This window comes from Coturnix japonica, chromosome 5 (assembly GCF_054131305.1).
Source record: "Coturnix japonica strain WE chromosome 5, WE-NBRP24, whole genome shotgun sequence".
Lineage (NCBI taxonomy): Eukaryota > Metazoa > Chordata > Aves > Galliformes > Phasianidae > Coturnix > Coturnix japonica.
Genome location: NC_140667.1, coordinates 25,691,491 through 25,713,786, shown reverse-complemented (window position 1 = coordinate 25,713,786; position 22,296 = coordinate 25,691,491). Strand labels below are relative to the sequence as shown.

At 38.7% G+C, this 22,296-nt stretch overlaps 2 protein-coding genes across 7 annotated transcripts in view; one reads left to right on the top strand and one right to left on the bottom strand.

Moving 5' to 3' along the window:
- The window catches only part of UBR1 (ubiquitin protein ligase E3 component n-recognin 1), a 49,324-nt gene extending 43,117 nt beyond the window's left edge, over positions 1-6,207 (top strand). For 4 of the 6 annotated variants that reach the window (XR_014946591.1, XM_015864582.3, XM_085548888.1 and 1 more), the window contains exons 43-47: positions 815-871; positions 1,355-1,432; positions 2,026-2,196; positions 3,325-3,426; positions 3,883-6,207. Coding sequence is in view for 4 of the 6 variants with exons in the window: in XM_015864582.3 (XP_015720068.3) it covers positions 815-871; positions 1,355-1,432; positions 2,026-2,196; positions 3,325-3,426; positions 3,883-4,024 (550 nt within the window). In the remaining 2 variants the exon portion in view is untranslated. The remainder of the gene's footprint in view (positions 1-814; positions 872-1,354; positions 1,433-2,025; positions 2,197-3,324; positions 3,427-3,882) is intronic. The other 2 variants (XR_014946592.1, XM_085548885.1) reach the window with 2 other exon arrangements.
- Positions 6,208-8,503: 2,296 nt separating this feature from the next.
- On the bottom strand, positions 8,504-22,263 carry LOC107314871 (photoreceptor outer segment membrane glycoprotein 2). Its single transcript, XM_015864634.3, has 5 exons — positions 22,111-22,263; positions 16,996-17,233; positions 13,562-14,230; positions 11,519-11,765; positions 8,504-10,301 (listed from the first exon to the last, which is right to left on the bottom strand). Exons 3-5 carry the CDS (start codon positions 14,140-14,142, stop codon positions 10,035-10,037), a joined length of 1,095 nt encoding a protein of 364 aa, XP_015720120.1. The 5' UTR covers positions 14,143-14,230; positions 16,996-17,233; positions 22,111-22,263; the 3' UTR covers positions 8,504-10,034.
- Between the last annotated feature and the right edge of the window lie 33 nt (positions 22,264-22,296).

Sequence of the window (22,296 nt, the reverse complement as noted above, 5' to 3'; positions counted from 1 at the left end):
TAACAGAGGTCAAGTTCATGCCGGAATAGACTGATGAATGTAGAAGACAGCTGAATTATGCAATATAAATATTATGTGCATTGCAATCTGGCAGTAAGGAAATAATTGGTAAAATTCTTTCAAAAATGAAGGTTCAAATAAACAACTCCTCACTACATCCAGCCCTCGTCTATGAGAATAGTCAAATAATTCTGTTCTATTGTGTTGGAAAATGTATCCATGTATTTACTGTGACTGTTTTGGCTCATGATGGCATTAATTATTGTTCCTGATTCTTGGCAGAATTCTCTGGATCTCACTAGCTTTTCAGTTTTTTTTTTCTGCCTGTTTTGTTATCTAGCTTCCTTCAGTGTAGGGGACATTTTAAGCTGCTGACTCAAGCGTACAGTCTGTATGACTGACTTAACAGTCTGTTACATAGAAGTTTGCTATAATTGCATTTGTAGTATTGACCATTACTTACAAATCAATAGCGTTCTCACAAGTATATTTATATATGTTTGCATTTTGATTTTCTAAATGTGTGAGCTCAAAGAACTTATAAGAGAGGCCAAGTCTTGCAGGTGCTTGTGAACTTCAGAAAGTAATTGGTAAAGGCAGATCTAAGAAATCCATTGTAGGCTTCCCAGCAAAAACAGAAGTGTTAAGTGAGATGCTGCCTTTTTTGGGCAGTGGTAACAGTTGATAAGCCATCATATGAGCTCAGTATTTTGTCTGTGTATCTATTTGCTTATTTCTTATTAGTTGAACTTGGAAATACTTGAAGGTATATTCTCATCAAACACCATCTTCTGCAAATCTTTGTTTTAAATAGGTGGTGTGCTGATCCAGTGGTGCTAAGTTGCTTGAAGGGCAAGAGCACTGCAGTAAGGTTAGTAGGCTGGGATTTGTTGGTTTTCAATTGTTGTAGGGTTTTTTTTTGTTGTTGTCTTTTGCCTTAAAAAACTGTTCAAGGAATGAAGTGGTTGTTAGGTTTAAGTTAGCAGTGCTTGTATATATATATTTTTTTTCCTGTTGATGTACTACCATAAATTCATTTCTCTTTGGCTCAGTGATTCTTTGTTGAGAAGGCATGGCATCCTGCTAACCACTTAATGTAGCTTTCTCTAGGGAAAACAAAAGCGAACTGAAACATGAGATATCTTGGTGCATATATGTCAGATACGCAATTTAATTTCGTGAACTTTGTTGGAATGTAGAAATACTAAAGCTTCCATCTGGACTTCTAGGACTGAGGAGCTGGTCAGGAATTGCAAAAGTTTATAGAAGGGACCAAAAACTTACCAGGATAATGATTTTTATCTGCCCATTATGGTTTTTTCTGCTTTTTGTAACATTTCTTTCACTTACACAGGTATCCTAGGAAAAGAAATAGTTTAATAGAGCTTCCTGAAGACTACAGCTGCCTTCTGAACCAAGCATCTCAGTTCAGGTAATGTATGTGATGTATTTAGATGTCTTGCTGAGTGTTTTGTCATTTTGATATTCTTTCAGTCACTGTAGCTACTGTTAGAACTGAGATCAGAAATGGTTTTGCAGAAGCAAAAGCACTTCTGTAGTTATGGAAGGAAATACTAGCAGCTGTTCATTTTAAGCCTGCAACGCAGCACCTTGCTCAGTGTATTCACCTCTGTTTGATAGCATTGCACTTTAATCTGCTGGTTATTTTCACCACTGTAATGTGGGTTTGATGTGACTCTCAGCCTGAGTATTTTTGCACAGAACCTGAGAAGCCTGTGAGGTTAGCACTGTTTTATGCTAGGGAGTGTGGGTTATAGGGTAATTTGGATGAGAAGTGACTTCAGCACATCATCTAGTCCAATCTCCTGCTTGAGGGGGGGAGTATCTTGCAGCTGAAATCTTTAAAGTGATGTAAAAACAGAACCAAAGGAAACAAGTATGTGATGCAAGGTTATCACAACTGTATGTATCTTAGGTGTGACTTTCCTTTTAGGAACGTTATTGGTAGTTAGCTTTCTTCCAAAGTTTCATTCTTAAATAACAATCTAATTACACTTTTTCTAGATGCCCACGGTCTTCTGATGATGAACAGAAACATCCAGTATTATGCTTATTTTGTGGGGCTATGTTGTGTTCCCAGAATACTTGCTGTCAGGAACTTGTGAATGGTGAGGAGCTGGGAGCCTGTACTTCTCACGCTCTTCAGTGTGGAGCTGGAGTCTGTATGTTTCTCAAGTAAGTACCGAGCCAGAATGAGTAGTTCCATTTAGATGTATTGGAATTACACGTACCATACCCTTAAGCTGTGATTTTTTTCAAGTGAACTTTACCAAGGATTTAGCATCTAGGGAATTATCTTCTATGATTAAAACTTCCCTGTATTTCTGCTGTACCACTTAGAAATGTGAAGGAAAGAACTGATCTTGGGTTTTTTTTTTTTGGTTTTTTTTTTGTTCCTACTTCACAAAATGTTTGTATTTTTACTTCAGTGTAGGATTTTAGTGGAAGCTGTGTGGGTCTTCTGTGTATTTAGAGGATCGTGTATTGTAGTATTTCTAATAATGAGGTTAAAGGGAAACCTGGACACTTAGAACATTTTATGTCTTGTGTAAAGAATATCAGACATGACTCTGTAGACCATGTCTGTTCTGCATGTCTGCCTCAGTTTACATGACACTGTAAACCCAGGCTCAGAGTTCTGGGATTGATATTTTTTCAGCATATCTGTCTAGACTATTCAGTTCTTATTTTTATTAAGGTGTCAGTGGCAAAACAGCTGTGACTCATACTAATCTTTCCTCACACTTAAAGAGCCTCGATAGTAATAGCAACCCAGAGGCCTGTGAGTTGGCAAAAGCAGAGTGTCACAAAACAAGTTTCATCTTTCCTTCTGTTTCTGAACTCTTAAAAGCTATCAAGGATTATACTTAAAACAATCTTTAAAGTTGACTTATGGTGTGACATAAGTCTTCTTGCTGCTGATACTGAGACTCTAGTTTACATCTGGTCAATCTCTTTCTAAGCTAAATGCAATTCGTGCTGTTGAATGTATCATAATTCATGCTATGTAACTATTAGTTAAATCTGTTTGAAATAGCCCTACTAGGGATTGTATACAACAGGATGTGTGCTGCAGAGTGATTATGGTACTAACTCCATGCTTATGTCTATAAATTGGAAAGTTAATACGCAGTATGTATTTGACCAGGAGCTGATGCAAAGTAACCTGTATAAATCCTAGTTAAGTGTATCTGATATTATGTACAAAATCATACTTAAGCTATCAAAAGGTGTAGCTTATGAAAAATAATTTTATAGTGATAATATAGAAGATATGTTTAAATGCCACTATTTTTCCTTAAGAATCAGGGAATGCAAAGTTGTCCTCATAGAAGGTAAAACCAGGGGCTGCTTGTATCCTGCTCCATACCTGGATGAATATGGAGAAACAGATCCAGGTCTGAAGTAAGTAAATTTTAACTTATTTGCTTTCCATGTTTCTGTTTTGGTGCTTTTGTTTCTTAAGCACATTAGACATGACCTTTCTGCTGGTGTGTACAGCACTGTAATATGCATCTTTGCTTGGCATACTTGTTTAACTTCAGATTCCGAATGATGGTTTCCAATCACGAATGGGTCATTAGTAGTGAGAAAATCCACTTTTTGGGTTCTGTTAAATATTCTTAATTTTCTGATGAAAAGCATACAGCAACTGCCATTGCTGAAGTGCCATCTTGGAAACAACATTCATTGGTCATTATGTAAGGAATTCTTTCATTTCCCACAGAGTTGTTGGAGTTGCTGTTCATTCAGTATTTACTGGCTATTGTTAAGACTTCTAACGCTAGACTATTAATTAAATAACTTCTGGGTTGATTCTGTTATGCTTAGTTGAGTATTCTCCTTTTTCCCTCTATGAAGAAGAGGCAATCCCCTGCACTTATGTCGGGAGCGTTACCGGAAGCTGCATCTGCTGTGGCAGCAACACTGCATCATAGAGGAGATTGCCAGGAGTCAAGAAACCAACCAGATCTTCTTTGGATTCAATTGGCAACTGCTCTGAGTCCCTTTATTTTAGTGAAATCTTCTGCATTTAGCAGTGCTTTGGAAATGGAATGGAGAGTGGCAGTAAATGCTCTAAAGTGGGTTCTGTAGTTCAGATGCAACTGATGGATTCTCTAGGTTGGATGTAGTGCTGATACATTGAAACACAATTTCAAGTCAATTGTCTTGCTTTTTTTCTTTATTTCTCGAAAGGAAAACTATGACAACTACCGTGTATTATTATTGCTGAACGTTCAGATCCAGAAATAGTTCCACTTTTTTTTTGAGAAGTTGTATTCGTCTCACACGTTTGCCGAGGACAGCTTTCCAAATCCAGTGCTTCAGGGCACGTATATTTGTTTCTTCTTTGCCTTCAGAATATACTTAACTGGCGTTGCTAAGTAAAAAAACAACTTTATTTGCTTTCTTTTCCCAGGGTTAGTGTGACTTTTGACTAGGTTGAGATCTGTGGGTTGGAAGTGGTACCAAACCTGTAGAAATCTGTAGTACCAGGAACGGCAAACATTAATTGGTATGAAAAAAGCCTGCATTCTGCTATGAGCTGGAATTTAATGGAGAGTTTTTATCAATAAACCCTTTAAAGGAGAAATATGCATAGAAAGTGGAATTACCATCTTGTTTGTTCCATTAAAAAAATAGTCTGTGCTTTTCGCACTGCCAGAACCGCACTTTATCTAATGAATTTGTCCTCTATTATTGCTGTATCTCTGGAGAGGTCGAGGACTACAGCGTTTGGTTAGGTTTGGGTTAGTTTCACTTCTTTCAGTTTTTTACATGAATTTTTCCTTTAAAGCCAAACAGGAAAATAACTGCTGTAGTATATCTCTGCAAGTTACATAGGAGCCAGAGACTTCAATAAAGTAGGCAACCTTCAACGCTATCACTGGACTGAAATCAAGGCCCTAAACCAGTCAGCCTTGGAATTAGAAATAAATTTCTTTGCCCATGTTTGGGAAACTTTCCACTCTTCATCCTCTGTCACAATTGTTTGGAGCCCTGCCTGCATAAGTGAAAATGTGTTTTGGGGTCATGTTCAGCGCTAGGAGCAGAAAAGTGCAAGAAGGGTGAATATGTAAGTCTCTTTGCCCTTCAGAAGTTAATGGTACACTGTGGTTGAGCTCTCTCTTAATGCTGTAGGATTGTGCTTCAGTTCTAAATGTCTTTTGCTTTGTTTTCTGAATTGCAACTATAACATACATGAGAGAATTTGTAATGGGTGAAAATGCTTTCCAAGGAAATCACGTTGGTATCAAAGCTGGAAGTTTTCAATATTCTAAATTTCCCCTCCCTTTGCTCTTTGGATTATTTTCATGTCATTTTAATAAGGCTCACAAGGGAAAGTTGTCAAAATAATATCTGATAATGTATTTCTAAACCGGAGCGTCCAACCCTTCAAAGAGGAGCATAATTTTATTAGTCTTATCTAAGATGTGTTTGAAACACAAAAAGAATTTAGAAGAGGAATTGTGATGAAAACTTGCATTCACTGGTGATATCTAAGGACATAAAAACACTCTTTTACCAAGAAAAACACGTGTTCAGGCTGGTAAATTATGGCTTATTGATCCCAAAACTGTATTCAGATTGGTTTGGTATTTTTGCTCAGAGTTTTACCTTTCCATTTATCAGAAACCTTCAGTTACCATGCACTTCAGTGATAAACTCTGTTATCAACAACGACGTGAGGTCACTGTTATATTTTCTGGCTGAACTGTAATATATATATATATATATATATATATATATATATATATATATATATATATGAACAGGAGCTGGTTTGAACAGGTGAGCTCTTGCTTGAAGCTGTAGAAATGCCTTTGTAGCTGCAAAAATAAGAGAGTGAGAGAAAGGGCAGAGCTGCATCTCCCTGTATGTCTGCACATACTAATTAGCAAATGGGCTCCCATATCATTCACTGACTGGTGTGGTCATCTTTCATTTCATAAATTACTATGCAGTTTTGTTCACTGTGAGTATGATCTGTATTTAGTGATCACAAGATGCTTATGCCACCGATTTTCATTCCATCTGGGCTGACAGAAGAAATTTAATAATGCACATATTGGTTTCTTTAATTGCAAAATTGTAAATTTGAAACTTGTATAATGTTCTTGTGCTTTTGAAATAAAATATCTTGTATATGTATATTTAAAAAAGGAAATAAAGTAACTTCTCATAGATTATTCTACTTTTATTTGGAGGCACTTTCACACTTCTCCTGCCGTGTATTACAGGAGGTCTGTCAGTACGGAAAACAGGGAAGGATTATTAAACTCTTGGTAAACTGTGGTCCCCATCATCATTGTACCAGTGAGTACCAGCGTAGGAAATAATCTGGAGGATGCTGATGGCCATGATATGTTTTCTTCCAAAAACGTTGTTTCATTTCTGCGGCACAATCTTGTATTTTTTTAATCCATGTTTTGCAGATGGAGGCTAAATTTATTTCTTGATAGAGAAAACAAATGAACAATGAATACCGACTGCTCTGCAAGTCCCTAAAATCCAATTAGTCCCAGCTCTGTTTCTGGAAGCTTCCATTGTGTGGTTGGAAGTGCAGATTAAAGAGGAGCTGTTTAAGAAATGTGCTTGAGAGAAAGACCTGAAGTTGTATGTATTGCTTTTTGCAATGATGACTAAGGTGAGAGACCAGGTATGAAGTTAAACATGAAGCACTAAAAGTTGAGCTTGAGCTTTCTTTATTTTTGTATTGCTTGTTTGAGGTCACTGCCAAGAAACAGGATTGTATTTTAAGCAGTTTAATTACTGGCTGTCACAATTAAGAATCAGACTGACCTCCAAAATTTGCCCGCACACTGTGTGAAGCAGGTGCTGGCACTGTGCTATTGATGGCCATGGAGCCTGAACTGCTGCCACAGTGGGAAGCTGATAAAATGTGCACCAAATGATCTGTCAGGTTTAGACGTCGTTTGTTGTATTGGAGAGAACTGTATGATCACACACCAGTTAAACCAGTTTGCATAAGAGAGGTTTCCAGCTTCTAAGGGAAAACAAATGAAATTCTTAATGTGCAGTGTTCAAACATGATTCATTATATTTTTCTTTACGATCAGTGTAAAGCAAGAATCTTCTTTGGTAGTCTGAGTGCTTTAAAGGAAGAGCATTGTAAGCGCAGCTTCTGCAGGAGCCAAACATTGAAATGTTTCTGTTATTTTATGAAGAGCTCCATAAAAAGATGGTTTTATTTAGAGGTGAATTCCTTGCTCTGGAAGTTGCAGGGATTTGTTGCACAAATGTATTGTTATTAATTCTGACTGGATTAGGCATTAATAACAAATAGGATAAGAAGTGTCCCACAAATCGTATTTATTTCTGTGTCTGAGCAGATGCTACGGATTATAGGCTTGGCTTGCTAATGCCATCTTTGTCTTTATAAGTTACAGAGAATTAAACGCAGGCTGTGCTGCTACCTGAGTTTTTCTTGGTGCAGTGGCTATAATATTAAATACTCAGAGTATTTTTATACTCCATGTTCAGTATTTAAAGCATGCTTTCATTGTCTGAGCAAACTAATAAATGCAAAGCAAAGCAGAGAACACTTTATTTCCACGTATCAGTAGTCAGAGTGTTGCTAGGATTTTCCAATTGATAAGTAGCATTTGTCCTCAGTACGGTGAAATCTGTTGTCCTTTCACAGTATATCTGCATTGGTGGAGACTAAATGCCTACGTGGGATGGAAATGTGTGATGGAATCATCCAAATAACTACTGGTAGGAGCTGAGACAGCAGCCGTTCCCTGCGTATCAGATACTCGTTTAATTTCACAAGTTTTCACATAGGCAGTTTCTGCATCTTTCGAGCAGTCTTCTGAGATTGACACAGCAAACATTGCTTACGTTTCTATGGTAAAACATGTCTTCATGTGAAAGTGATCGTGTGAACTATGGGAAAGCTGTTAGCTGGATCGTTATGCCACTGCTCTTCATGCTGATGTGGCATAGCACTGCTTGCTGCTTTAAATTTGTGTCATTATAGATGCTGGGTCTGGGTGGTCATTTTAGTTCACTCTTCTGCTGAACCTATTTTTTCAGAGCAGGTTCCTGACAAACAGGGACTTCTGACAGACAACTGGACTAAGCTGTGGCAATTCTGTAGCTCGATAAATGGTCTAGAGAGACTGTATGTGGCATGAGATTGTATTTCCCGGGTTCACTGAACTTTGTTCTGTCTCCTAGTCTAAAAAGTGGGTGCACTTTCTCTTAGTTCCATGAGGCATAAAAGCTGGACATTTTTCAGTCTAATAATAAAGCTCTTTGAAATGGTGTCAGGATTGTGCCTGAGGGCATCAGGTGGGCTTAGACACAGCATAACAAGCTGTGATGCAGAAATGATATTTTTGGCTGTCAGAAGGAATGACACAACAGTTCATGCCTTGATATTTTTATGGATGGCTTTGTGAAAATGTTACCCAAATTCTCAAGTTGTCAGAAAAGCAAGAAATGACAGGAGGTCTTAGGAAAAAGAGGGAAAGATGGTTTAATTCATAACATCCTCAGCGCTGCACTTAATGAGTTCTTCATTTAAAAATCATGAATAGAGAAGAGTTGTAAAAACTGTCAAAGATGAGCAATAGTTTCCAGAGGCAAAAAGATTAAAAAGCAGCTTCTTCAACTTGGGAAGATGGGACAGATTGTAACAGAGGACAGTAAGATCAGGAACGGCATGAAGAGAATAAATAAGGAGTGACCATCAGCTGCATCTTGGAGCAGAGACTGAGGAATACATACTGAGTTCATGGAGTCCAAAAGCAAAGTGATCTTCCAAGAAATGCAGAACTGAATTGTGAGAAATTAAAATGTGAAGCTGATCAGTGGAAGCTTTTTGGATGTGAAAAACATGAATGGATTAAAGAAAAAAACATCTGTACAAATTCATAGGGGGAAAAAAAGGTTCTGTGGAGAGTTATTAATACACGTTACTTCATGTACAGTCAGACCAAGTCCACAACCTGCTGTTTCTGGAAGCTTTGAGTATCACAGTGATGGGATTATTCCTTTCTGTTGATTATATACAAAGAATGCACAGACTGTTCAGAGTTATATTCAATAATGTGTTATTCACACGTTAACAAGCAATATATTTTGGTTTTTTTTCATCCTCTGTTCTGTATCTGTATGTTTTACTACTTAAAACCATGTTCTTACTGATGAATTAGTCATAGGCATCCTGCTACTGCGAGCACAGGAAGGCTTTTGTGCCGTATGCTGACATACAAACTTCACGAGCACTGTGCTGGGAGCATGATAGCAGAGATGACGGTCAATCTTGGTTGTTGTTGGTTGCAAATAATTTCTTGCTTATTCAGCCTATGGATCTGTATAACTACTCATGAAATTACAAGCAAATTTAACATCTGGGACCATCAGTATTTGTTTTATTGGAAGTATTTGCTTATTTTTACCCTTGTGCTACCACATGCTATTTGGAGTTTTAATATCCCGCATGAGTCATCAATTAGTGTTCTTGAGCAGAGAACTCCTTTTAATAGCACTCATTAACTTCCAGGGCGGCTGGCTTTCTTTAAGCCTTCAGATTGTTTAAAAAACAAATGAACAAACACAAGTCAAATCCAACATACAAACCAACTTTTGTTGCCTTCAGTTTGATTTGATTGAAGATGTGACAGTAATCACACACTAGACCAATCCTATCTAGGACGCAGTGATACCCAATCTGATAGCCCTGGTATGTATAATCATTATCCTGGTCTATGTATACCAGGACAGAAATGTGCAAGCAGGGGAGACAAAGTGGGAAAAATTCTAAAGACTGTTTTGTACACATGCAAAAATCAAGAATTTCATGGGAACGGGTAAAGAAAAAACATCCTGCCAAAGAAGCACTGATATCTTGTTGTTGCAACCAGGCTATTTCTTGTTCAATTACCATATTACTTTCCTTTTTCCCCACCAGTGAAAAGCCAGTATCTAAGATTGTAGTGTGTCAAAACCACCCTCGAGCCATCATTTTGCTGGAGCCTTGTCTAGCTAGCTGCGGGGATAGATTTTGCTGTAATGTTGCTTTTGCCACAGTTTGTGTTTTGAACGTTAATGTTGGGGTCATTCATGCCTGAGACAGTGGAGATCTGGTTGGCTTTGCCAAGGTTCTTGATAATATTGATGTTGTATTTGGCAGTTTCCACAAAACTGTTTTCTAGTAACCAACCATCTGATTCACCCTGCAGATCTCCTCGCAGCAGAACGTTCTTCATTGCTGTTTGTAGGTACCGGACACCAATAAGTACAGAGAGCTGTAAGGAAAGGTTAGTGCTTAAACAGAGCTTAAATTGCAATCTAAGTCCTACCATTAAGTCAGCTTTCTAACTTGATTATTTGCACACCTAACAGGTTTTTATCCCAGTGATGTATCTAAACAATCTCCCAATTAATTACATGTTTTTGAATACCAAGGAGAAATTCTTTTCTCCTATTCTTCAGTTGCATTCCCAATTAATGTGATTAGTCAGTAATACCTGGAATTACCTGGGAACGCTGCAGCCTTAGACCACAGCAAAGGTGTTTCATTCATTAGGTAAGCTGTATGCATCCTATGTGCCAGTGCACTAAAAATGAAGAAGGATGGTCTACAGAGGTTCAAGTGTGAGTTTAGGAGTCATGCTGGAGCCAGATCAGCGTGTGTTTGTCACACTGAAGTGAGCAGCTATTTCATGAGCTGCCAAAGTTCTGCTGTTTCACCACCTGATCTCGCAGTGCCTGAGGTCTGTTGTGTTGAATTATTGCAATAGTGCTCATATTTATGCAATAGAGTAATAAGAAGAAAAATCAAGTTACTATTACTATTATGCCTTTGTGATCTTTGGCAAGAAGATGGCAATACTGACAACCTTCTTTACAGGCACTAATAGAATATACTAACATAATCATTGCAGACAGTATATACTTGCCAATGAAGTTCTTATTTTGACTGCACAGTAAGTAGTCTAGTCTATTCCTAAAATGTATTGCATGTTTATGTGGTAAAGCTATGCATTCTAGAAGGGAGGTTTTGAGCTATTAATATTTATGCTCATTTTTTTGCTGTAGATGGCATTTATACATTCACAATAGGTCTGACTCACGTTTTTTATACTCTCTTAAAACTGCCTTGAAGCAGCCTCATGCCTTCCACCTATTAATTGTGTTAGTGCATGTGTTATCCTGCATCCTGTCCTGTAAATGTTCCAGGGAAGTGAATATGCCATAATCTGTTGAAAAAGCTCTATAAATATCCAGAATTATGTTCATCATTTCTAGCAGTTCTCATCTTCAATGCAGTTTGCTTCTGCTCTGGGAACCTTGTGGAAACTATGTATTAAAGTCCTGCAACATTGCTGAAGTCCTTATGGACTTTTCTTAGATGTCAAGGTACTTCTTACACTCCTCATATGTTACAGCATATTGACTTCCCCATCCTTGAGAGCAGCAAGTCTCTGATGTACCAGACACAGACCATTTTTATGAGGCTTACCTCAAACAACCAGATAAGCAATGCTGCAATACCGATAGATCTCATTATGGCTGTGTAGTAGTCCAGCAAGGCCTCTCTGCACCCCTTCAGCCAGATATTGAGTTCCTCTGTCAGGAAGTCATAATTGTAGTGGGCGCTGTTGTTTGTCAGCTGGTACTGGATACAGGGCCGTGGGGAACTCGGGTTGCAACAGCTGAAGGGCACTCCGTCCACTAAGAACTTCCCATCAACATTACTCTTGAAACGGCTGCAAAAAGACAAAGTCTGCATTACAAATGTTGTATCGGCAGCAGGATGCATCCGTAATTTTTCTAAAAGGATGTAGTTTGTCTGCTGCAAGGCTGGTCCTGTGGATTGACTTGTGTTTCTTGTGATACAGTGGCATTGGTAATGAAGTGATAGAGGGAAGAGGATTATGAAGGAAGGTGAAAAGTTCAGTTCTGTAGACATTAAGTCAAGTATGTCAGTTCTCAACTGCTTTGCCTCTTAATCTACTGAGTACCAACTGACACACACTACAAGGTAAAACTAAGAGGAGTATTTGATTCCTTCTTTACCCTTTCTAAACAATACAAGGTGGACTTTGGTCCTAGTGACTTCTTATCAAATGTTATCAAATGTTTTGAAAATCGTAGTATAATTTGCTTATACCCTACCAACTTTGATTCTCACAATTGAGATGAGATTATCTGTTTTATATGCTGTAGAGGTTCTACACTGCATTTATCTTCTTCATGCATTATACCATCTTTCTGCACAGGGATAGAAAAATTAACCATGCTTCCAGAATGCTGGCAGAGTGGAGCACAGATGACTTTGCAGATGAAAACTGAGTTTAGTTAAGCCAGGACAAAACATTACTCTTAGTACATATGGCTCACAGAAATAAAAGGTAGTATGTTTCATCTTTATCCATACAGTAGGATGCTACTGTAAGTTCCTGCAGACTATCTTTGTCTTATGACTTTCTATATTCTGGCTTTGTTCCTCCAGAGTTCAACAAAGCTGAATATTCCTTAAATGCCATTTAAACTTATTGTATTGTTTTTCTTAAGAACATATAACTACCTGGCTCTCATCAGTGAATACTTTGTTCAGCTTTTGAAGATTTATATTGGATTATCTGCTACCTTTACTGTTGTCTATAGAAATTATCACTCTTTGTTTTGAGAGTATCGTTTCACAATTGCTGTGTTCTGTGAGGCACCAAAATAAGAACAAATACCAAGGGTTTTTCTCCTTTTTTTTTTTTACTGCAAGGAACATGGTGTTGACAGTTTCTCACATGTGAACATGTAGATTTGAACCTTATTTCTAATATTCTAATATGTGAAGGGGACAGATTTTGCAGTGTTTAAGATTGACTGCATTTTGTATGGGTAGGACAATCCTTTATTTTTTTTCTTACTTTTAACAGCTCTTTATGACTGAAATGTTGAGGTTTTGAGACATTAAATAAGGAAAGTGTATCACTGTGTTGCCTTGTGTCCCTAAAAATTATCAAAAGATGACTTTTCATTATGCGTATGGTTAGCTTAAAGAGTAGCATTGTCAGTCTACAGTTTTCTGATTGATGCAGTGATCCAGCAAAAATTATCTACTTGGCCCTGTGAGGCGTATACTAGAAACTCAGAATGATTAAATACAAGCAGAAGGATCTTCTTGGCCTGATCACTTCTGTATTTGTGTTTTTAGAGGAAACAAGTAGTCTTGAAAAAGTGTTGTTTATTGCTATTATTTACTAGAAATTTACATTAAGGTACCAGAGTGTTTGTAAATATGTGCATGATGACACTGTATCTTGAGGCAGACTTGTTAGCAATTATTCAGGTGGATCTTTGAGAGAAACCTTCTAGCCACAAGTTGTCATGTAAGGCAGAAATACTGCTAGCATTTTGGGCAGGAAAAAATCAGTGCTTATATGTTCTCTTTAGTGTCAATATGTCTCAAAATCTTTTGACACTACTGTTACTGATCAATTCTAGTTCTTCTTGGAGGAGTTTTTTTCCCTAGAATTTTCCATTATAACTAGTAAATACTTACTCCATAACTTCCTTAGAAGCCATGTTCAGGTAACGAGCAGATACCCACTGAACTTCAAACCAGTCTCTAAAGCCATTGTTTCCACAGCACTGGAATCCAATTTGTAACATATCCACTGTCTTTTTTAAGAAACATCTTCCAGGTATGTCTGTGTCCTTGTAGAACTTAATAGCATCCCTCAGTCCCAGGTACAGTGATTCTTCCAGCTCATTCCTCATGGTGTAGCACATGAGAGCACCCAACAGGATGCAGAAGGTAAAACAGAAGGTACATATTATGTATGGGAGCATTATCAGCTTCCATCGGGAGAACTTGTTGGCATCTGAGCAGTCGTAGCAGATTTTGCCCCCCAGAAAGTTGACGACACATGCTATGACTCCTACAGAGATCAGCATGTTGGGAACAGAGTTAATATCCCCTTTTGCCATCACTTCATTGCGCTTCTTGATCTCTATTTTCAGAAAGAGGCCAAGACTGAAGAGAACGATCCCACTCACTACAGAAACCCAGTTGAGGATCCATAGGATCTGAGCCAGTTTGTCCCTCTTAGTTTTGGTGAATTTTACTTTGAGGACAGCCATAGTCAGATCAGCATTAGGAGAAGAAGCGTAGGTCAAGGAAAGCCCGTAAGCTGCTTAGAAGCATGTATCCAAGGCATGCAGTAGAAATCTGAAGAGAGAAAGAGATTAATGTCTGTGTGACTGGCTATTTATAGAGCCTACCAAGAATTCCCTGTACAGCCTCACACACCCTGAGATTTGCTAAGGGGGCGCCCCCTTCATACAATATGAATCTCTGTCACAAAATTAGACTAGATCAATTAAAAACAAGTGATGGTTAGAAACAATGAATGCTGGATTCCTATGGATTTTCATCTTAAGAGCAATTTTCTGTCTGGATTTTCTGATATCTAATAGTGAGCTGATCTATTGTCTTTCCCTTCAGAAGCCTAATGATGCCTTCTTGTTCTACTCATTCCTGTCATTTACTTGATGATTCTAGAAATCTGTAATTCTTAAATTACTGCGTCATGACCATATGTAGGTTTAAAAGCTGGACAAATAAGCAGATATATACAGCATAACCACATAAGCCTTTTTTTCCGTGCAGGAAAAGAATTACTGCTGAAATTTGTTAATGGTTGCACTTCCTGCAGCAGCCTTGACTTCTTCACAGTCCATTGGAACAATTTCCATTCTCTTGTCTGAAGACTCCAGAGTCCAGGGATGCCAAAGGGAGTTTATCAGCTCATTTTGGATGCACCTGCTGTATTACATACTGATAAGTAAGAACAGAACTGTCCTTTCCTAAATTTCCCAGGTAATCTATGGGTGCTTATATTTTTCTTTCAAAAGACCCCAGTGATGGGCATAAAATAAATTCAGGGAGACTTCTCACAACCACCCATACACACCTAGTTTCAAGTTTAATATTTTCACAGCTAAAGGATGGCTTCTGTGTTTCAAGGTCTTTTCCGCAGCAATTAGCCATCTAAGAAAGTATCTTTCACATCACATTTTACCTTGCTTCTCTGTATGGTTATGGTTCCTATAAGACTAGTGCTAACATCTTTGTACCTCTGCAGTTATATCAAAATCACAGTCAGGAAGCAGCCCAAGACACAGACCTGTTAGAACTGGAGACAATATGTTTTCAGTGTATGTGACATGAATGTAGAACTATGCTGCAGTACCTCAGGATTAAATGGTGATCTTTTGCCATCCTTTACAGCACCTGATGCTTTGTGATTGCTTTTCTGCAACACGTGCAAGAACTTCTTTCCTCCTCACAAAGCCTGCTCTCAGCATGGTTATGTTCTAATACAAATATGTATTTATATGATTATATGTCATCCTTTTGCATTCTGCTACTACAATGGCATTTATAAACAGTAGAACATAATCCTATAATTTGGGGAAAAAAGGAAGTATAAGCAGCTTTATTCATGCATATTTGCTTTTAAGCTTACTACTTAAGATAAAACAGCATGAAAACCACCTGCAGACAAACCTTCCAGAAGTAAGGGCGATATGCTGCCCACCAAAGGATCCACAGCTGCAATGAAGCTTAACATTAGGCAAGTAGATTGCTGCAGAGTGCAGTTGAAAGAGGTAATGATACCCTGGTGTTTTCATGTGTGTGTGTTAGAATGAATCAGTTCTGTTTGTACCGGTGAGGAATAGGTTCTTCCTTTCATATTAGGATGTGATTTGAATATTAAAACATTTGAATGGCTATGAGATCTAAATTATTCACGTTGCATTTATTTTTGCTGCATTTAGAGAGGAAATTGTTTTCCTTTAAAACTATTCATCTCTGAGTGTTTCCTGCACAATACACAGAATACTGTGCAAAATGGAAATAAATCCACTAAAGAAAAATACTAAAGAGGTTTTTAGGCTATTGTCACCTCTTGATTTTTAAAAACAGGTGCCTAGTTTAATGATTGTTAAGGCAGATAATCAATTATTGTTGAATATTGGTTGTGGTAATATCGTGATAATTATTTGGATTATCATGGTTAAATGCTATTTTGTAATAAATATCTCTGTGCAAAGAAGTCCAGAGAATATTCATAAAGTAACAATACCTTTTTCACACTATTCTTCCGTGATATGTTTCAGCCCTCTTTCAAAAGGATCGTGCTTTGCTGGAACAGAATTAAGCCACCATAGGAATTCAGCTGACAGCCTGTCTGCTAAGCCTGCAGACAGTAGCCTTAACTGCTTCAACAGTTAAGCAGTTCATGACTTCAACTGAAATAGCTGTAAATGGCTGCTGCAAATAGTCTTTGCTTTGGATACTTGGGTCTCCGAGCATGCAATAGAGGGAATCTGTAGTTATGAAATTGCTGATGTACCATTCACATTCAGTGGTGGGGGTTTGTCAGAGCATCACTCTTCATTTCTGTACAACGCATCTATTTGCAAAATGCTTCTAAATTGTTAGGCACACATTCAGTTAACAGTGTCACACCAAATGGTAGTGACTTGGTAAAACGTGTTTTGCTTTAACATTTATACAAGGTTTGTGAACAGTTCTGTCTTTGTTTAATCTGTAAAGGAGGTGTTTCACATCACAGAAGAACACCAATAAATGTGGAGATCTTTCCCTTATCACCAATCCTGTTCTTGAGCTTTTCTCCTCTAACTTTGAACACAGATGTTCCCTCAGCATGTTGTAGCTGTTTGCTTTCCAGGTACCACTTACCTGTTCCTTTGATATCAAATTCCCCAGCTACATGCAGCAACACCCATTACAGCTTTTTATTTGCTTATGAAATTTACTTATTAGATGCAAATTGTCTCTAAAAATTTAGCTTGCAGTTTTGTCACAAAGAAACTACATCTTCTCTCACTAACATTGCTAAAACTGGCCCTTTTAGCCTGGCACACATTTAATATTTGTAACTTATTGCAAAAGAAACAACTAACCTGCTCCACAGGACCGAGTGAGGTCACAAAACTGGCACCTTGATGAGTTCAGGGGAGAAAATATCTGGGTCTGGCATCTTGAAGAAGGGTGAAGTGCTGCTTTCCTGATGTCTGCGTAGTTCTGCCTTTATGCTGACACACCAATGGAGATGGCGAAAGACTTCAACTATCTTGCCTGTGCTAATCTCCCTTGCATCTCTAATCGTATTTCAGAGTTCTTATGCCACTGGATTCAATCCTGCAAAACAGGCCGATTAACTGAGTGTGAACTGAGACCTCAGTGAGTTTATCATAATGTGTGGGTTTTTTTTTATTCCTCATGGGTTTGGGTTAGTAAGAAACAAAGATTTCTATAGTATCTGCTGATGTCTTCAGTAGTTCTTAATTTCAATAAATTATCAACAAGTTATCAACAAATATGAGTCTGAGAGAGAGAATAATAAAACTGTGGTTCTGTGAGAAAAAATCTTAGGCAACCATTATTTGCATTAATTATAATATAACTTATTCATGATTCCAGGGTTGTTGCTTTGTATGGAATTTGTCACCTCTCACTGTGTATTGGCTGACTATGAAACAAATTCAAGTACCCAGGAACGACTGGATCATTGTATGTGACTCACAGTAGATTCTGGCTTTGGAAACTGTGCAGATTCAAGAGCAATCCAACAGAAACCTCTCTCCTAGATTCTTAGAAGCTTTAGCCAAGGCAGAAGCAAATGCATATTGTTCTCCTCTGGCAGTCCTGAGCTCTGCTCTGAGTTCATCTGTTGAATGGACTTGGCTGAGTTGAACTGGCTGCAGAAGTAGCAACAGGCTGAGTTTGCAGCAGGGCTTGATCGGGGTAGTGCTGATGTTAGGACCTGGATGGAGCCATTAAGCAGGTCCTGTTTTGCTCTCTAGGGTTTATAGTGCCTTCAGTACGACAGTTCAGAGAGCACAAGCTTTTTAAGAAAAGTCACATCTCTGGAACCGCAGACTTATTATCCCTGAGTATTAGAAATGGCATTAATGCCTAAGACCCCTACTAGTAGAAAAATGAATCCAACCTGTTGCTTTACAATATGAGCCCAGTTCTCACATGCATGAATAAAAGCAAGCAGAAGGTGGCAGTGCTGCTGTACGTAGGATTTTTTCTACAATGCAAAGCAAGTAACTGAGCTAGAGAGCTGAGAACAGAGGCCACTCAGTCAGCTAATGGGAGCTCAGGAATGCATCATTTGGAAAAATAACTTCAGTCTGCATGAAATTAGACATCAGTGCTACCTGTGCCTTTTGTTCTGTCTCACTGGGCAATTGTTTCAGCTGCCAGGTTAATATTCAAAGTTGAATTATTCAGAAATAAGTTGTCATATAGTCATCTATAAATGGTTGTGATGTGCTAAGGAAGATTTCTGTGCTGTGGCTTCAGATCTGAAAGAGGCATTAAGTGTTTGTCCAATCTGTTTAGTGCTATTCGTACATAAGTCTGTAAGGGCAGCTCTGTTATGAGTTAGACCAATGAACTACCTAGGAGTGGTGTCGCATCTCTCTCGTTTTCAAAAATTAATGTTTATATTTTGTATTTGAATGACTTTCACTTTCTTCTTCTAATGAAAGTAAATAGCATTTCATGACAGAGACTGTGGAGCAATGGACTAAAACTCAGTTTGACACAAGCCAAGTATTATACAACTTATCCTCAATGTGTCAGTGCTCCAGAGGGAGAATTCATGTTCAGGAAGAGATTCTCAACAGTGCGTATTAACATGGAGGGGGGGCTTGAAAAATGAAATTCAGACCATTATCTGCTTCTGCTTTTGCTTTTGTAAAGTGTGAATGACCTGGTAGATCTATTGGGCAAATAAAAGCAATCGGGACAGAACATTCATCTCCCAGTGACATTTTGGAACTTTTCGGAAGTATAGTGGTATTTAGATGTGCCTATGATTACTGCAGTTAGACAAAGGTATCTAAAATATCTAAATTTATCATACTTTTAATTCATTTCATTGCCTGAAAAGCTTCACAGATGAAATGAATCGGAAAAGAAACACTATAATTTTAACTTTCAGATGTTTAAAGTTCACAGCTATATGGACACAGAAGCCAATTTCAGACTTGCATGAACTGCATTGCGCTTTACTTTGAGGCTCCTGCATGTTCCAGGAAATGCCAAATATGTATCTGTGAAGCTGGCTCTGATTTCAGTCCACTGTAGCTGCACTGTCCATAACCTCTGAGTCATCCACTTCAGACTCACGGTGAGTCATTACAAATAGAAAACTAAGGCAGAGAAGTAGCATATTCACCTTAGAAACAGGCTGGCAGCCTATGGTAAAGCCAGAACGTGAATCTGTGTTTTAGGCTGGTAACCTAAAACTCCTATCTTGACTATAACTATTTTTTGAAGACCAGAATTTTTACAGCTTTATTCATAATAAGACCATACAGCAATTTTGTGGGTTTTATTTTTACCTTCATTCCCAAGCCAGCCCTCAGGAAGCTTTTTGCAAAATGGAATTATAGGCATATTATGAGGGCTTAAAACAAAATTCCCTTTACATAATGAGGTAAAATTTCCTCTTTCTATTCCATAACTCATAGCATCAGTACTTTTGGTGCCCTACATTGCCAATTACCTCTTTGTTTCCTAGCAAAATATTCAGATGTATAGTTCTAAATTCCTCTTCAAAGACCCTGCACCTCCTATACTAACCATGAATCCTTCCCGTTCTCACTTTAATATAAAACTGACGCTGATGTCATTTCTCATTTCTTCAAAGTGAAATTCTCTTGGAAGTATCTGAATCCTTGTTGATGCAAATTGTGAGCTGCCCCTTCTTCTGTTTTTCACCATTCATCTATAAAAGTGATATTTTCAGCATGATTTATGATAGAAACGTTAACTTAATTTCACTGTGTTTCTTGGAAATAATGGAAGTGATGTAATAGTTTTGAAGATAAATACGTAGGTATACTGTTTACAGGCACAGACAGAGATAAAATGTACATATGAAAATTTACCCTCCTAAGAGTATTCATTGTAGAAATAGACTCCAAGATCTGCAATGGCTTGAAGCCTGTTCTATTTCCCCTTTTCCTTCTATATAAGTACCACTATACAGAAATGACTAGATGAATTCACAGCTACATCAGAGCTAAATGTTTATCTCTGTTAAGCTGCTGCACTTGAGTATGTTTTTAAGAGCTTTCTTTTCTATGAGGGTCTAGGACATGCATTACCATCCCATGCAGGTACAAAGGTGGCTCTCTGCTCACATATACTCAAAGACTGCATGACAAACTCCCATACGAAAGTACAGTTACATCAGAACATATGAGGTATCCTGTGGGTCAGGCTGGTTATACACATACCTCATCATCTAGTCTGTGTCTTAGAGGAGCAATAACAGATCCTATTTGGATACGCTCTTTACTATTAATTCCTCTTTTGGTCCCCCAGCTTCCAAAATTATTGTTACAGGGATGGTGCAGAATATCAGATAGTTACCATTCAAAGCCTGGTACACCAAGATAATAGAAGGGTGTTTTGGAAAGAACAAGGTTGGAGTTGAACTGCAAAAAGCTGCACACCTTTACACTGAAAGAGCCAATTAGAACTAACAACGTAAAACTCAACGAGAGGGCATGGTACAGTTTTTGGCTCAGGGCAGCCTTTTCTGAGTCCAACCAACACCGTGCATCTAAGCTTAACTAACTGTACAACAGCACCAACCTAGTGTAGCTTAATTCCATTGTAACACAGAGAGCTTATTTCTCTATTACGGCTAAGATAGTCTGCAAGATTGCACTGGCAGAGGAGATGCTGTTATCTGTTATATTTATCATCAACTTTGTACCAAAAATAGAAGAACTTCAAGAACCTCTTTGGTATATTTATGGAGCAGTAAATTCAAGATTATGCTCTTTATGTAAAGGCCTCCTGCACTTAAGTGGAAATAGATCTTCCTGTTGAGAAGATTCGGTTTTAGCTTATTTTCCCCTGACTTTGATTTGAACCGTGCAGGCTTTGTCTGCTTAAGATTCCATGGGAAACTGAAAACAAGTGACACAATTCATTGCTAGAACCTGAAAAAGGAAAAAAAAGGTTTCATCTTCTACAGCTTGCAGTGCACATGCTGACTAATGGTATGGGATGATGTGTGCTGATGGTGTGATCTTGTGCATGGCAATGCAATTATATTAGAACCTTTGAAATTACAGATTGATGAGGAAAATGATGCCCCTTGGATTAGCAATAGATACATAGGTAAACCGACAAACCAGATAGACCAGGTTGTTGAGGCCTTTCCCTTCTGTTTAATGGAATTAAAAAAAAAATTTCCTGAAGAACTGTACACCTTAGGCACCTCATTTAATTAGGGAACAGTAAAACATTCCTCACATATGGATTCATATTCATGAGCTCCCTATGTTTTAATGCTTAGCTGCTGGGCAATGGATAAGAACATTAGTACCTTCTAATGTTACTGTTTCAGTAGTAAAAAGAGAATGTATGTGCTGAACATGAACTCAGCATCCAGAAAATCTGGAAACCTTTTTCATTGTAAGGTTAGACCCGGAATGTTGCATGCAAAGAGCTGGGGTCTAGCCAAAGGATTAGGATTGAGCCTTATGCCTATTAAGACTTCAACCAGCGTAGCTCAGAACCAGCATGAGCTGCAGCTGTGATCTCAAGTGCAGTAACATTTGCAAGGACACGCATTACGTGCACTATATATATAGACACATATATAGGAATACATCCTCATCACCAGTGCTTTATGTGGCTGTTGCTCGAGTTGGTTCCCTCATAATGAAGAACCACCCGTGTGAAGCTGACTGAGCAGTGGTGAGGGCAGCCAGGCTTTGATGTTACGTTGGGGTCACAGCCCCCCTGCTCGGGACTCATTGGTGTGCAGTACGAGCACCAAGATCCCGCTCACTCATAAAGCGGCGGTAGGAGACGCTGCTTTCTAATCCTGCTCCCTGACTAAGCTCTCCCTGCAGTGAGTGAAGAGAGCCTCAATTACGCACGCTGTTATCGCCCTCACTGCCTGGCACAAGGGAAATAGAAACTATTTTTTTCCTTCTTTCAAAGCAAACTGCTGCCGAACCCTTCACCGAACATACCGCCCGGTGTCCAAGCCGTCCCGGTGCCGTCCCGCCGCCTCAGCACTGAGGGCGGCAGCGGCCCCTCCCGTTCCTGCACTGCCCACAGCGCCCCAAGGCCCCGCGGCGGCTCCGGGAGCCTCAGCCAACCCGGGGCGCAGCGCCGCCTCAGCTGTGCCCGCCTCCGCCGCCGTGACTGACGCGGCC